The 12,267-nt window shown below is 40.3% G+C and overlaps 1 protein-coding gene across 1 annotated transcript; it reads left to right on the top strand.

Moving 5' to 3' along the window:
• The first annotated feature begins 267 nt into the window (after nt 1-267).
• Nucleotides 268-5,004, top strand: LOC146641408 (hydroxysteroid 11-beta-dehydrogenase 1-like protein). The gene is made up of 6 exons (XM_085398267.1): nt 268-404; nt 2,937-3,067; nt 3,269-3,472; nt 3,555-3,648; nt 4,060-4,225; nt 4,307-5,004. Exons 1-6 carry the CDS (start codon nt 323-325, stop codon nt 4,488-4,490), a joined length of 861 nt encoding a protein of 286 aa, XP_085254393.1. The 5' UTR covers nt 268-322; the 3' UTR covers nt 4,491-5,004.
• Nucleotides 5,005-12,267: the final 7,263 nt, after the last annotated feature.

Genomic DNA, 12,267 nt, shown 5'->3' with positions numbered 1-12,267 from the left:
GATGCTAAACATGACAGACTAAAACTGGCATTTGATGTCTTATCTTTTTGGATTTATTTATTGCTAATTAAATCAAACACTGTGCAGTTTATTAAATAAAAAGTTAAAGCTACTGTAAGGAAATGTGTTGATAAAAAAGCACTTTCTCTTTGCATTTGAGGGCGGGCCTTATTGAAGTTCACCACTTTTGAAAACACGCCTCCTTACAGAGTGACAGGAGGAGTGTGAATGGGATGCGGTTGCATAAAAGGCAGTTTGTGTCCTCAAACGTGAACTGTCTAAAGCCCAACACTTCAAAACAACTAGCAGCCAGCTGTTAAAAATGGAAGCTTTCATAAAGATTATTTTAAGTTGGATATTTGTTGCTTTCCTGGCCATCAGATGGACCAGCAATTTTGATGCAGGTAAAGTACGATTATTTTTATTGTTACTGAGTGCAAGTATTAATCTATATTTATCTGTAAACTTTGGTTCAATGACCTAAAGAGCAGTTCTGCTGATAAAAGACGGTGCTATTAGAGCTACAGGTTGCAACAGGCTGGGGTGTTGTTTATGGAATGAATGGCGTGAAAACAGTGTATGAAAGCATTTTAAAGGAGTCTGCATATGACATTTACTTAGGTTAGACGTTAAAGTTAAAAGATTCATACGAGGTAAAAGATCATTGCACTCTGTAGTTAATGTTTGACTGATTGAAACAGTTGTGCGGACAATAAAAACGTGCAGTGCCTTCCAAAACTGAAGTAGTTATCTTTTAACTCATGACCTTGCTTTTGATTTTGATTGAGGCTTAAAAGTAATCTCTAATAAACATCTGTACGTTGACGTGTGCATCAATTAAGCAGATAACAGGTCTGAAGTGACGTTCAACTGTTGAACTTGCATTCAAATGGTTCACAGGAAATAACATGAATCTAAGACTGCTGATAGAAATAGCAGGAGGAATTCTGCTACCACTTGTCAGATTCAGTTAAATGCTGCAAAACTGATGGCACAGAAGTTCCCATTACAGATGAGTAATGATCCAAACACACAGCAAAAGCAAGCCAAGTGAATGAATTTGTGAATTATATATTCCTGTATTCTCCTCGTCACCTACTCCCAGATATTATAGTTTGCATTTTCCGTATCAAATGTTTGCCATACAGTCAGGACTGTGAAACTTAAGCTCATCCGAATGAAACATGTAAAGTCATTACACATAATAAATAAACTCATATAACATAATTTTCTGATTTGCATGGACCAAACATATCTCTTTAACAAGGATAGTAAAGGTTTATTGTTTTTAGGATATTTTATGAAAACAGTAAGCAATTTAACGACTTTAAAGTGCAAATGAAATCTGAGTGGAATGATTTGCAACTCTCAAAACCCGTATTTTATTCACAATAGAACATGGAGAACTTACAAAAGCCGGGAAAATTCACCATTTTAAGAATAATATTAGCTCATCTTGAACTTGATGGAAGCCACATGTCTCAAAAATGTTGGGGCAGGGGCAACGAAAGACTAGAAGAGTAAGTGGTACAAAAAGAAAAAGCTGGAGGAAAACGTAAAATAGCAAAAACTTGAAATATCCTATCACTGACATTATATAACGTCATCAAAAGATTCCAGGAGTATGGAAAAGTTTCTACATGCAAGAGATCAGGTGTCTCTGCAGCATTGCATTCTGATTGATTGTAACGGTTATATTTATATATGGTAAATGGACTAGTTCTTATATAGTGCTTTTCCACTCTTCTGAGCACTCAAAGCGCTTTACACAACTTGTGCATTCACCCATTCACACAAGCACAACTGACATTCACACTCCGATGAATGCATCGGAGAGCAATTTCGGGTTAGTATCTTGCCCAAGGATATTTGGCATGCAGACTAGGGGAAGCCGGGAATCGAACCACCAACCTTCCGATCAGTAGATGACCTGCTCTACCACCTGAGCTACAGCCACCCAATATATATATCAAAATAATAATAATAATTCCTCACTCGCCCTGCAAGATCAATGTTATTTAAATAGTATGTTCTCTCACTTTAAACATTTGATATGTTTTCTGTTTTCTATATGAATAGAATATGTGTTTATGAGATTTGCACCTCGATTTTTACAGGCAATGAATTTGAATTAATCTGATTTGTGTCAATGAACTGTTGGTTATGCCCTTGCACATGACATGTGCTCCATTCAACAATTACAACGCTTTGCATCCAGCCGGTTTACGACCTACCACACCTTGTATATCACTCTGGCATTTTAAATAAGCATGTTTCACAAATGGACAATAGCATTTAATTTGTTTCCATCTGTAGACATTTGCAGATATACTGATATCTGATATTCCCAAACTTCAGTTCTGTATATTTCTCCTTTTTGTTAATGTGTGGAAACAAGACTTTAACTATTATCAAGCATGAGGGGTGAACACTTAAAAAACTGGATGTCAATGACATTAAAAGATAAGATAAGATCTCAGAATCACTTCAAAAACAAAACAGTGTTTCTTGGACAAAGAGAAGTCCCTGAAAAGGCAGATTATTGATTAAGCACAGTATATGACTTTTTAACCACCTCATACATTACTGTCAAGGCCGAAACTTTTCCAAATGTCCTTCAACCTGAAAGTTTCAGGTTGTGTGGTGTAGGGGTTCCAAATGCAATACTTGGGCGGGCAAAAATAACAAAGTGCAATCTTTTTATTTGGATGGTTGCAAAAAGTCAAAACAGACCATAACACCAAGAGCATATGAGGACACAGTTTTGGCTTGTATTATATTTTATTTATAAAGTGACAATTAACAGCAAGGATTGTTTCCAGGTCGTTGAACACATCTGCATTATTCCTATTAAATGCTTCACTTACACCTTTACCATGTTTGTGTATTAGTATAATGACATGCCATTAGTATAGTATATTTAATCTTTGCCACAGAATCTCTCAGAGGTGCCAAGGTATTGGTGACTGGGTCCAGTAAAGGCATCGGCGAACAAATGGCATATCATTATGCCCGCTTTGGAGCCAAGATTGTTATTACAGCAAGAAGCAAGGACACACTGCAGAAGGTCAGTCAATACAAACTACTCAAAATCTACTAAGATGCTGTCATTTAGTTCTAGTGTTTATGTAAGTCATGTCAGGGATGATATTTTAGAAATCAAGCAGCTCAGAAGGCAGTATGAGGTACATGAGGATATTCTTTAGTTCTTTGGAGTAGCAGTTTTAGCTATATGACTCATGCCATTCTTATTGATTGTGACTAACAGGTAGTAGAAAAGTGTCTGAGTTTGGGAGCCCAGGAGGCTTTTTATATAGCAGCAGACATGTCCAATGAGTCTGACCTTGATCGAGTGGTAGATTTTGCCTTGAAGAAGCTGGGAGGTTTGGATTACCTGGTTCTCAATCACATCGGCTCGACCCGTGTCGCCATGTGGGATGGAGACGTAGAACATGCCAAGTGGCTGATGAAGGTAACGGAGCGTTTTGATGCTCTATCAGAAACATAAAATGAAAGGAATGCCCTCAGTCATGAATGTTTGTTTGTGTACAAAGATCAATTTCTTCAGCTATATTCAGATGGCCTGGAAAGCTTTGCCCTCCCTTGAGAAAAATAAAGGATCGCTGGTGATTGTTTCCTCACTTGCAGGTAGGTTTGTTTTTATAGTTCAACCAAAGCACAAAAACAGTCACCTTAAGCCACTTTACATCATAAAGTAAAGACCATGCAATAATTCGGAGAAAATCAAAATTTCAAGTTTTAATTAATTTAGCCACATTAGTGATATTTATCACCTTACCCATCATATGTGTTTTTGCCTAATGTCCTGTAGTGGACCATCCAGTTTTCCTGACACATTCCCTGAGGGGATCCAGTGTAAAGAAAGAAAAAGCTGCCTAGTCAAGCATGCGGAGCGACCCGCTGTGGTGACTCCTTGGTTATCGAACCACATAATGGAGCAACCAAAAGCAGCTCCAAGAATCGATTAGCAGAGGAAAGTCGAGACATGTTAAGTTTGAAAACTCCAGAAAATTCCTAACAGCTGTTGATGCTTCACAGGTAAAATGCCCAGTCCCTTAACAGCTCCATACGTCTCAACAAAAAGTGCCTTGAATGGGTTCTTTGGGTCTCTTCGTCATGAGTTGGCTATGAAGAAGAGCAATGTGTCCATCTCTGTGTGCACACTGGGGCTCATTGACACCGAAACAGCTATGAGCAAAGTCAAGTTAGTATGCATAAAAAGATTTGCAGTCAAATCATTTGTGCTGTTTACATGAGTTAATTGCAAGAATTTTTTGTGTCCTAGGGGAAAGGTTAACATGCCAGCCTACCCCGCCACAGAGGCCGCCCTGAACATCATCATCACGGGAGCTACGAGACAGCCAGAGCTTTTCTACCCCTGGTTCACATACATTTGGACTCTCACCAAAGATTGGATTCCTTCTTTTACAGACTATGTGGTCCAGCGTTCCTACAACTACAACCCATGAAGAACATTTATCTAAAGCACAGTTCTACACCTCTTTAATTAAAAAAACACAGAAATTTGGCTTGGATGTTGGCTTACAGCTTTGCCATTGATTTTTTTAAATGTTGATGTACACACTGGGCAGGATTATACCATGGACAGCTCGTCTGTAGCCGGTGTATGTCACTTTCATTCCTCTGAATCTTAGCCTTCATATTTTAATACACCCAGTTTTATGGCATAATCTTTGACTTTTCCAGTTTCCACTTTTCTCACCTTGCTTTTGAGAGCTGTCCAGTTATGAAATGTCTACGGGGAAAAAAGCTTACGGCTTGAAATTGTTTCATTTTCGTCTCCCTCAAAGAGATTAGCTCCTATCTGCATAGCACAGCCACCGCTGTCCAACCGTTACTGCACCACTAAGTGAAAATTCAGAAAGAAGGCACCTGATTTACTACAAATAAGACTATCTCTGTCTCTTTCACACACTTTCCTTTCATGATTTTCAGCCATGAATGGTATATTAGAGTTTCACATTTCTGCTATTCACTAATAAAAGATGAAAAGCAATAAACATATTCTTTCCTCTCATACTTTAAATTCAAATTCAAATTTTATTTGTCACACACACAAACCATACACAGTATGACATGAGGTGAAATGCTTATTGCTGTGCAATGCTCGACCATTAAATGACAGTAAGAATTACAGATTTACAGATTACTACAAAAATTTACAGATTTTAACTTAGAAATTTACAGTAAAAATGTGCAAATAGCAGTTCATGTGGGAAATTATTTTAAAAAAGAAATGATAAATTATAAGAAGTGTGCAAAAAGAAAAACCAGAGTGCGTGTGGTGATGCGATGTGTGTGTGAGAGTCCAGCCCTACACCTGATTCAGGGCCAAAATAGCCTGGGGGAAGAAGCTCCTCCTCATTCTCTCTGTTTTGGCCTTAAGGGAGTGGAAGCACTTCTTATTAATTCAATGTTGTTTGTTTTTTTAAATAACTCTACATTTTTTATTTGATAGGACAAAAGGACAAAAGCAAGTGACAACAAACAATATAAATAATCTTAAGTCTTTGTTTTCCCTGCTGAATCCTAAAACCCTACAGTAATATAGCTGAGTGGATATGTGAAGTGAAGGAATGGATCTAAGCCCAAAACACACACACACACACACACACACACACATAAACGCAAAGATAACACCATTTTGCATTAAAGAAGTGCAATATTTGTTCTACTTCATCTTAAAGGTAACAAAAAGGTTTACACAAACCTGATCAGTACTTTGAATGTCCACATGAGGGCAGTAGTGCCAAACCGTTGAAGTGTCTTAGCTTCAAGCACATTAACAGTTAAGAAAAAAAAAAGCCTAAAAATCAGAGCAACAATTATTTGATGGCAATGAAACAAATCAATGTCAAAGATTTTATCTTTAATAGACTTGTGTTGAATTTGAATTTTGAGATTTTTAAGCTCCCATCAACATATCAATAGTGACCCTCTGTGTTCCAAACCCTGGATTGTCCTCCTTCTCCTTTCTTTTCCATTTCATTTAGTTTCATCTTCCCAAAGCTGGCCACAGTAGGTGCAGACTTCCTATAGAGCGGGACTTTCTCAGTGGCTTCCTTTGTGCCTTTGTTCATCATCCCCAAAGGCACCACAGGCTTCCTGTGAAGCTGTTGGTTCAATCCATCCTGGTGGTCTTTCTCTATTGTAACACAACCTAGAAGTTGTCCCCTGCTGTCAAAGCAGTTTTCTACTGTATACCAGGAGTGAGCTGTCCTTGTCACAAAAAAGACTCACTAAAAGTAGTTTGAAAAGTTGAGAAACAAACTGTTCCTTTTGAATATATTTACACAAAATTCTCTAAGAAGAATACGACGTCCTTGATATATAATAAAGGAGTTTTCACAGTTCACTTGCACTCTGCAGTTTTCTATGACTGATATGACTGATGACAAGAAGAATACATGTTCTCTTTGTCTTTATCTCGACACTGCTGGTGATTGGAGAGGATTTTGGAAATGGTATAATCTCCCTGTAGACAGCACGGAAAGAGAAAAATCTTTCCGTTCCTTTCCCTCCTTCTGTCTTCTCTTCTGTCACACATGCACGCACAATGGTGGGGCCTCCTGGAGAGGGGAGTAGGCATGGCCTGGGAGAACAGCCTGAAACACCTGCAACAGATTAGTGCTCCTAATGCCGGGTAATAAATCCTCTCACCCTTCTCCAGCATCTCTATCTGCGCTGTGCATGGCTCTGACATGCTGAGGAGCATCCTCCCACAACAGTGACAGCAGAATACACACAGAAGATAAAGTAAATACTAAATCTTTAAAACATCCACTATTTTATTTACGTTTCTTTCCATTATTATCCACCTCTGCAAATGCTACAGATATATTTCTTCTATCATCAAGGGTTTTTTTTCCTAGTCAAAGCTGTAAATAAAGATCAAACATTTTCATTGTGACCGCAAACAGCCAAGGCCGGGAATAAAGTAGATCCTCTCTGCTTTACTGACTGCACATAAAAGTTGGAAGGTAGTCGACTGATCAGCCAATCAGACTGCTACTTACTGAGGCCTGTAGTGCAGTTTGAATCCAGCTTTTTCTCGGTGATTCAGCATGATTTAATCTCTGTATCTACAGACAGACCTTAGGTGTGCTACAGTAGTAAAATCAATTAAATGGAAAATAAGTCTATTACCTTTTTGCACATATCATATAGTGTGTCCTCAGTTTTACATTTGCACACAAAGTTTGCTGATGCAGCAGACATGTCATGTTTCACACCATAAATAGTCACCTATCCATGAAAATAATCTGATGCACCAGTCCCAGTTTATAACTCTTTCTTGTCCTGCTTCTTTGAGCACAAAGGTACTACTCCACAAATTCTGTCCCGCTCCATCCATCATTTCGTCGAACTCAACAGAAAATGGGGCCTTGGCATGCTGTGCATGTGTGCTGGCTTGTGTATGTTGCCTTCGTGCTTGACATTAATCACGGTCACTGCTGCAGTGAAAATAATTGACCAAATGCTGAGAATGGGAAATAGGTGTCTCATGATAAGGTACTGTTAATATCTATGCAGGGTCAAAGGTAACACACAGATCTATACTATGTATACTATGTACTATGACAGGAATGCAGCAGCAGTAGTAGCTAGTAGCTGCCTGCTTGGCTTCCTCTCGTCTAAATCCCGTCATTGGATGTTGAAATTTCTAATAAATATGGTCTACTGTGAGGTCCTTCTGAGAGTCTAGTATTTGATTTGTCCATTACTAAGATGGGGCTTGTTAATGACAACAACAGCAACAACAAACAAATTATTAGACAATGCAAATAACATGCTTCAAAATCTGAGATCCAGAAAAGCAATGGGTTATTAAAGCAATGGTTCATTTTCATTACAATGCCAGTGTGAAACTGAAAGAGTTCCTTTTTCTTCTATAAGTTATCTCAGAAATATAAACAGCTTTAAAGCTGTAGAGTGTGAGTGTAAGGTCAAGTCTGAAATTTATGTGAATTCTGAGCCGCTTGCGTGAATTGCAGGTACCAGCATGGTACTGCAAAACAAACACCATAAATATTCTCATTTTTTCTTTCATGTAAGTGTTAGATTTTATATATTCCATGCATTCTTTTTTTTTTTTTTAGCTGTGTGAGATGATTTGGTTTAAAAGAACGTTAATCTTCCTGAACACCGAGCTCGTTCGTGACCTCTGAAAAGTTTTCACAAAACATTCAGCTATGATAACAAAAGGAGAACGTGTGCAAGTGAGACGGGGGAGGACAGGGCAACGAGATGAGAACCTATGAAAGGGAGCGCCAGTGTGAATATAAACTGTGGGTGTGTGCGAGGTGGCTGAGGTGGCCCTGTGACCCCTGACCTCTTTCCCACAGGTCCATTCAGAGCAGCACAATGGTTGACACCTGTGTCTTTTCAGTACTGGTTCTATTATTAGGTGGTGTCGGAGAGGCGGATGCTGTCCAAGATAAAGACAATGTTGGATAACACCTCCCACCCACTCCATGACATGTTGGTCAGTCACAGGAGCTCGTTCAGTGAGAGACTGAGATTACCCAAAAGCACCACTGAACGACACAGGAAATCATTCCTGCCTGTGGCCATCTCCCTGTACAACGCATCCACTTAACACACTGTTTGCTGCTACAACTACACATGTTTCTTTTCCAAATATTTATTTATAAGTGACTTATGTATGTATGTATGTATATATATGTATATATTGTACTATTCTTAGTTAGCGTATTGTCTGTCTTGTCTTAATGTTGGTTTAAAATGGAGCACTGTAACAAAAAATAATTTCCCCCAGGGATCAATAAAGTATTCTGATTCTGATTCTGATTCTGATTATTATTTACATCAGTCGGTGGGAGAGAGACAGATAGAGGCCAGAGGTGCTGTGAAGCCGAGTGCAACAGCCTCATTCCAACAACACCCCCCTCTTCTGCCCCGAACTTTTTCAAACACAGGTGCCTTCCTATCGTTCCTTCTCTATTTGTGTGTGTGTGTGTGTTTGTGTGTGTGTGCCAGTCTGTTCCTGTCTAATTATTTCAGAACACTCCAAACACATTGCCGGAAGAAGCGGATCCACAAAGAGGACAGACAGGGTGTTTTCACATCCTGTACCAAATGGTCTAACATTGTTCTATCCCTGCTGTCCTCTATCATCATTAACATCCAGGGCATCAGATGGAAGTTTGCGGAAGAAAGTCTTCTTGCTCCCAAGGAGAAAAATACGATTTTAACTCTTAAAAATAAAGTCGAGGATTTCACGTTTGCTTCTTTGGCATCTGTGGAGGCGAAAAAAAAAAGAAGAAGAAGAAGAAACGAGATAAGAGAAAATAAGAATAAACAAGCCCAAATTTTCCCAGAGCAAATTTAAGAAATAACATAATTTCAATGTTATTTTTTCCCAATTGTTTGGTAGGAGTTGCCACAAACAGGACAATGTCAGAGCGATTTTGGTCAAACTGAGAGCATGTAAAACTTAAACGACATGCCCGGGACAATCCCTTCGTTATGTTCCTGTCATTTATCCCTCTCTTGCTGATCTTTGTGGTGGGGTGAGTCACAGGGAGCATGGGTGGCAGGCTAGGGGTTACATGAATTCTTTTTTCTTTTTTTTCATTGGGGGAGAGAATGCCCAATTAACAAAGGATAAGAAGTGAACCGTAAACACCCTCAACAAGGCCCAACAAACCTACAAGAACAAGCTCACTCTCTCCCCCCCCCCCCCCCCCTCTGCTGACCACTCCCCCCTCCAACCCTCCTCCTCCCTCTTGCACGCTCACTCTCTCTTCCACTCCCCTCACAAAAGGAAGACTCAGAGCTTACAAAGTGCCAATTAACACTGAATGTTTGCCCCTCGCACCTCCCTCTCTGAACTGCTGACAGCTCTGGTGTTTGGGTTAATACCAAAGGCCTGCAAAGAATTATAATTCTCCTCCTTGCGCCCCCACCCCCACCACCACTCCCACCCCCTTCTCTCCCTCTCCTATCCTTTTATTTTGTTTCCAATGGGGTGGTTTTACAGTTCAATGCACAGTCAAAGGGTGATATAAAATGACTTTCCAAAGAATTTCATTTGGGGAGAAGAGGGGCTATGTTGCACTGGGACAGCCAGGGGCACGACAAGGGATAAGGGGGACACTGGGCGACACAGTGGAAGACAATAGAGAAAACTACAAAGTAGTAGTGGAAGTACAGCAAAAAGAGCTGCTTTGAAATATTTATATCCATGTATTGTTAATTCTTTTGTACAAGGATAAGCATAAAACCAACATAAAAGTGTCTCTCTTATGTAAAACAATAAAATAAGATAAAAATATAATCCTGCTACATGCCAACAGACTCATTCTCACCCACTGGAACTGTAGGTCCCACTTGAGATAAAGATAGCGGTGTGGGTCATTTATCACAGGCAGGGCTGATGGTTATGCTACGCTTGTTTTTCTCCCTTGTGAACTTCAATAAATCAGCCTACTGAATAAAGGAGCAGCCAGTAAGAAGAGGTGATAGGGTTAAACTCTGGGAGAAACAGAGACCACTAGACTCTTTAAGGGAGCTTCTGCTTGCGCTCAATTCCCTGCCTAAACTGGGTCTGTCTCAACAATTTATGACCTCTTGGGACCTGGTCTCTGCTCTCCTCGTTCTTTACTTTGGGATGAGGTCCTGAGTTAAAATGGGTTATTCTTGGCGATGGAGCAATGCTCGAATTGGATTTCGCTTGTGCCAAGAAAACATCTGATTAGTCCTTTTAGGTCACAATACGTCTTGCATCTTCGATGAATTTGTTTATTTACTGTCCAGCAGAGAAATAGGTGAGAGGATCAACATTCAAGCGTCTGTCCATTTAATGTGAGGCTCCAGCTTTCAAAAGTGGCAAAAAAAAGAGGTTTAAATAACAGAGCCTCCCTTCAGAATGTCATCCGTTAGCCCGAACAAAAGAGAGTCAGTAGTATTGTTGATGTGGAACCAAGCTAGACTGGCTTTATTTACATTCAAGTAAGGGGAGCTGAGCAGAGAGCTGACATGACCTGACACGGTTCATGGTTCCACCAGTGAGGGCTGACTGCGCCTCTACCTCAACCCTGGGACCCTGAGGTCAAAATGCTCTGAGCCTCACTGGGATGAAAGCTGCTGGCAAAACATGTGACTCTCAGCCGGTATTTCAAATGTAGAAATTCTTAAATTCACTTAAGATAAGCAAAAACTTGCAACCTGAGGAGATATAAATGAAGACTTCACGTGGGAGGGAATATCTGTGTGCGCACAAGGAATCAGATTCCCACATTTCCAGACACACAATCGAGCTGCGGTGTATCATTTTTTTTAATCTTAGATTTATTTGGAAACAGGTGCTCCTCCTCTAGTGACGGCCAAGCAGCAAAGGAGAACTCTCTTTCCCGTCTCTGCAACATCTGATTCGCATGAAGAATAATTTGACAGATGCAAAGGTCGACGATGTGTCTGTGTCAAAGGAGGGTCGTGAGATAAGCCCAGAGAAGCGCATACGTGGGATAAGATGAAGGTCAAAATTTGCTCTGGTTTTGTCTCAAGAAGGAGTGCATGTGAGAGGAGTCACCTTGACCTAAGTGGAACTGCAGGTCTTTGCCAGAGCTGGCTCTTTCCTGCATTTTAAATCTCACTCCCCCTCCCCAAAGAACAGTAGTGCGTGCATGTCAGGAGTCTACGTGACCCCATCAGTGCTGAACGGTACACAGCAGACTGGTCCTGTGGGACCCAAATTCTGGTCCAGAATTTGCGACGGCACAACACCACACTGGAGCCTGAGCTGTAACTCACCCTCGCTGTCTCTGGTATGGGATGGTGCACAGGGAGGGGTGAATTGCAGGTCAGCCATGGAAAAGCTTGCTTTATTGTCTGTCCGAGGGAAAGAAGAATAGAGGCGAGAGCGAAAGAGAGTGAGCGATGGTAGGAGGTCAGCGTAGACAGCAGTGGTTGGGCAAGATAGAGGAAGTACAGAAAGATTAAGAGGAACAAATTCAAAATGAGGACATAAGAAGAGGCTTTCACTTGTATTAAGATGGAGTAAAAGATGTATAAAGTCTGAAGGTAGAAACGTGGGCACCATTAATTCCACATGTCGGGCTTGCTCATCTCTGATTTTCATCTCTTCCATATGGCAGGTTAAAATTTCTGATGGCAGAATAGCTGTAAGGCTCATGGCTAACTTTAAAGCTGAGCCAATACCCTCGACACAGTATTAGAATCAAACGGCAACCTCCATCAGTA

This window comes from Rhamphochromis longiceps, linkage group LG23 (assembly GCF_057381845.1).
Source record: "Rhamphochromis longiceps isolate RC_006_pf linkage group LG23, R_longiceps_female_GT1.1, whole genome shotgun sequence".
NCBI classification, from domain to species: Eukaryota; Metazoa; Chordata; class Actinopteri; order Cichliformes; family Cichlidae; genus Rhamphochromis; species Rhamphochromis longiceps.
Note: the sequence above shows the minus strand (reverse complement) of the source record. Positions and strands in the feature narration are given on the sequence as shown.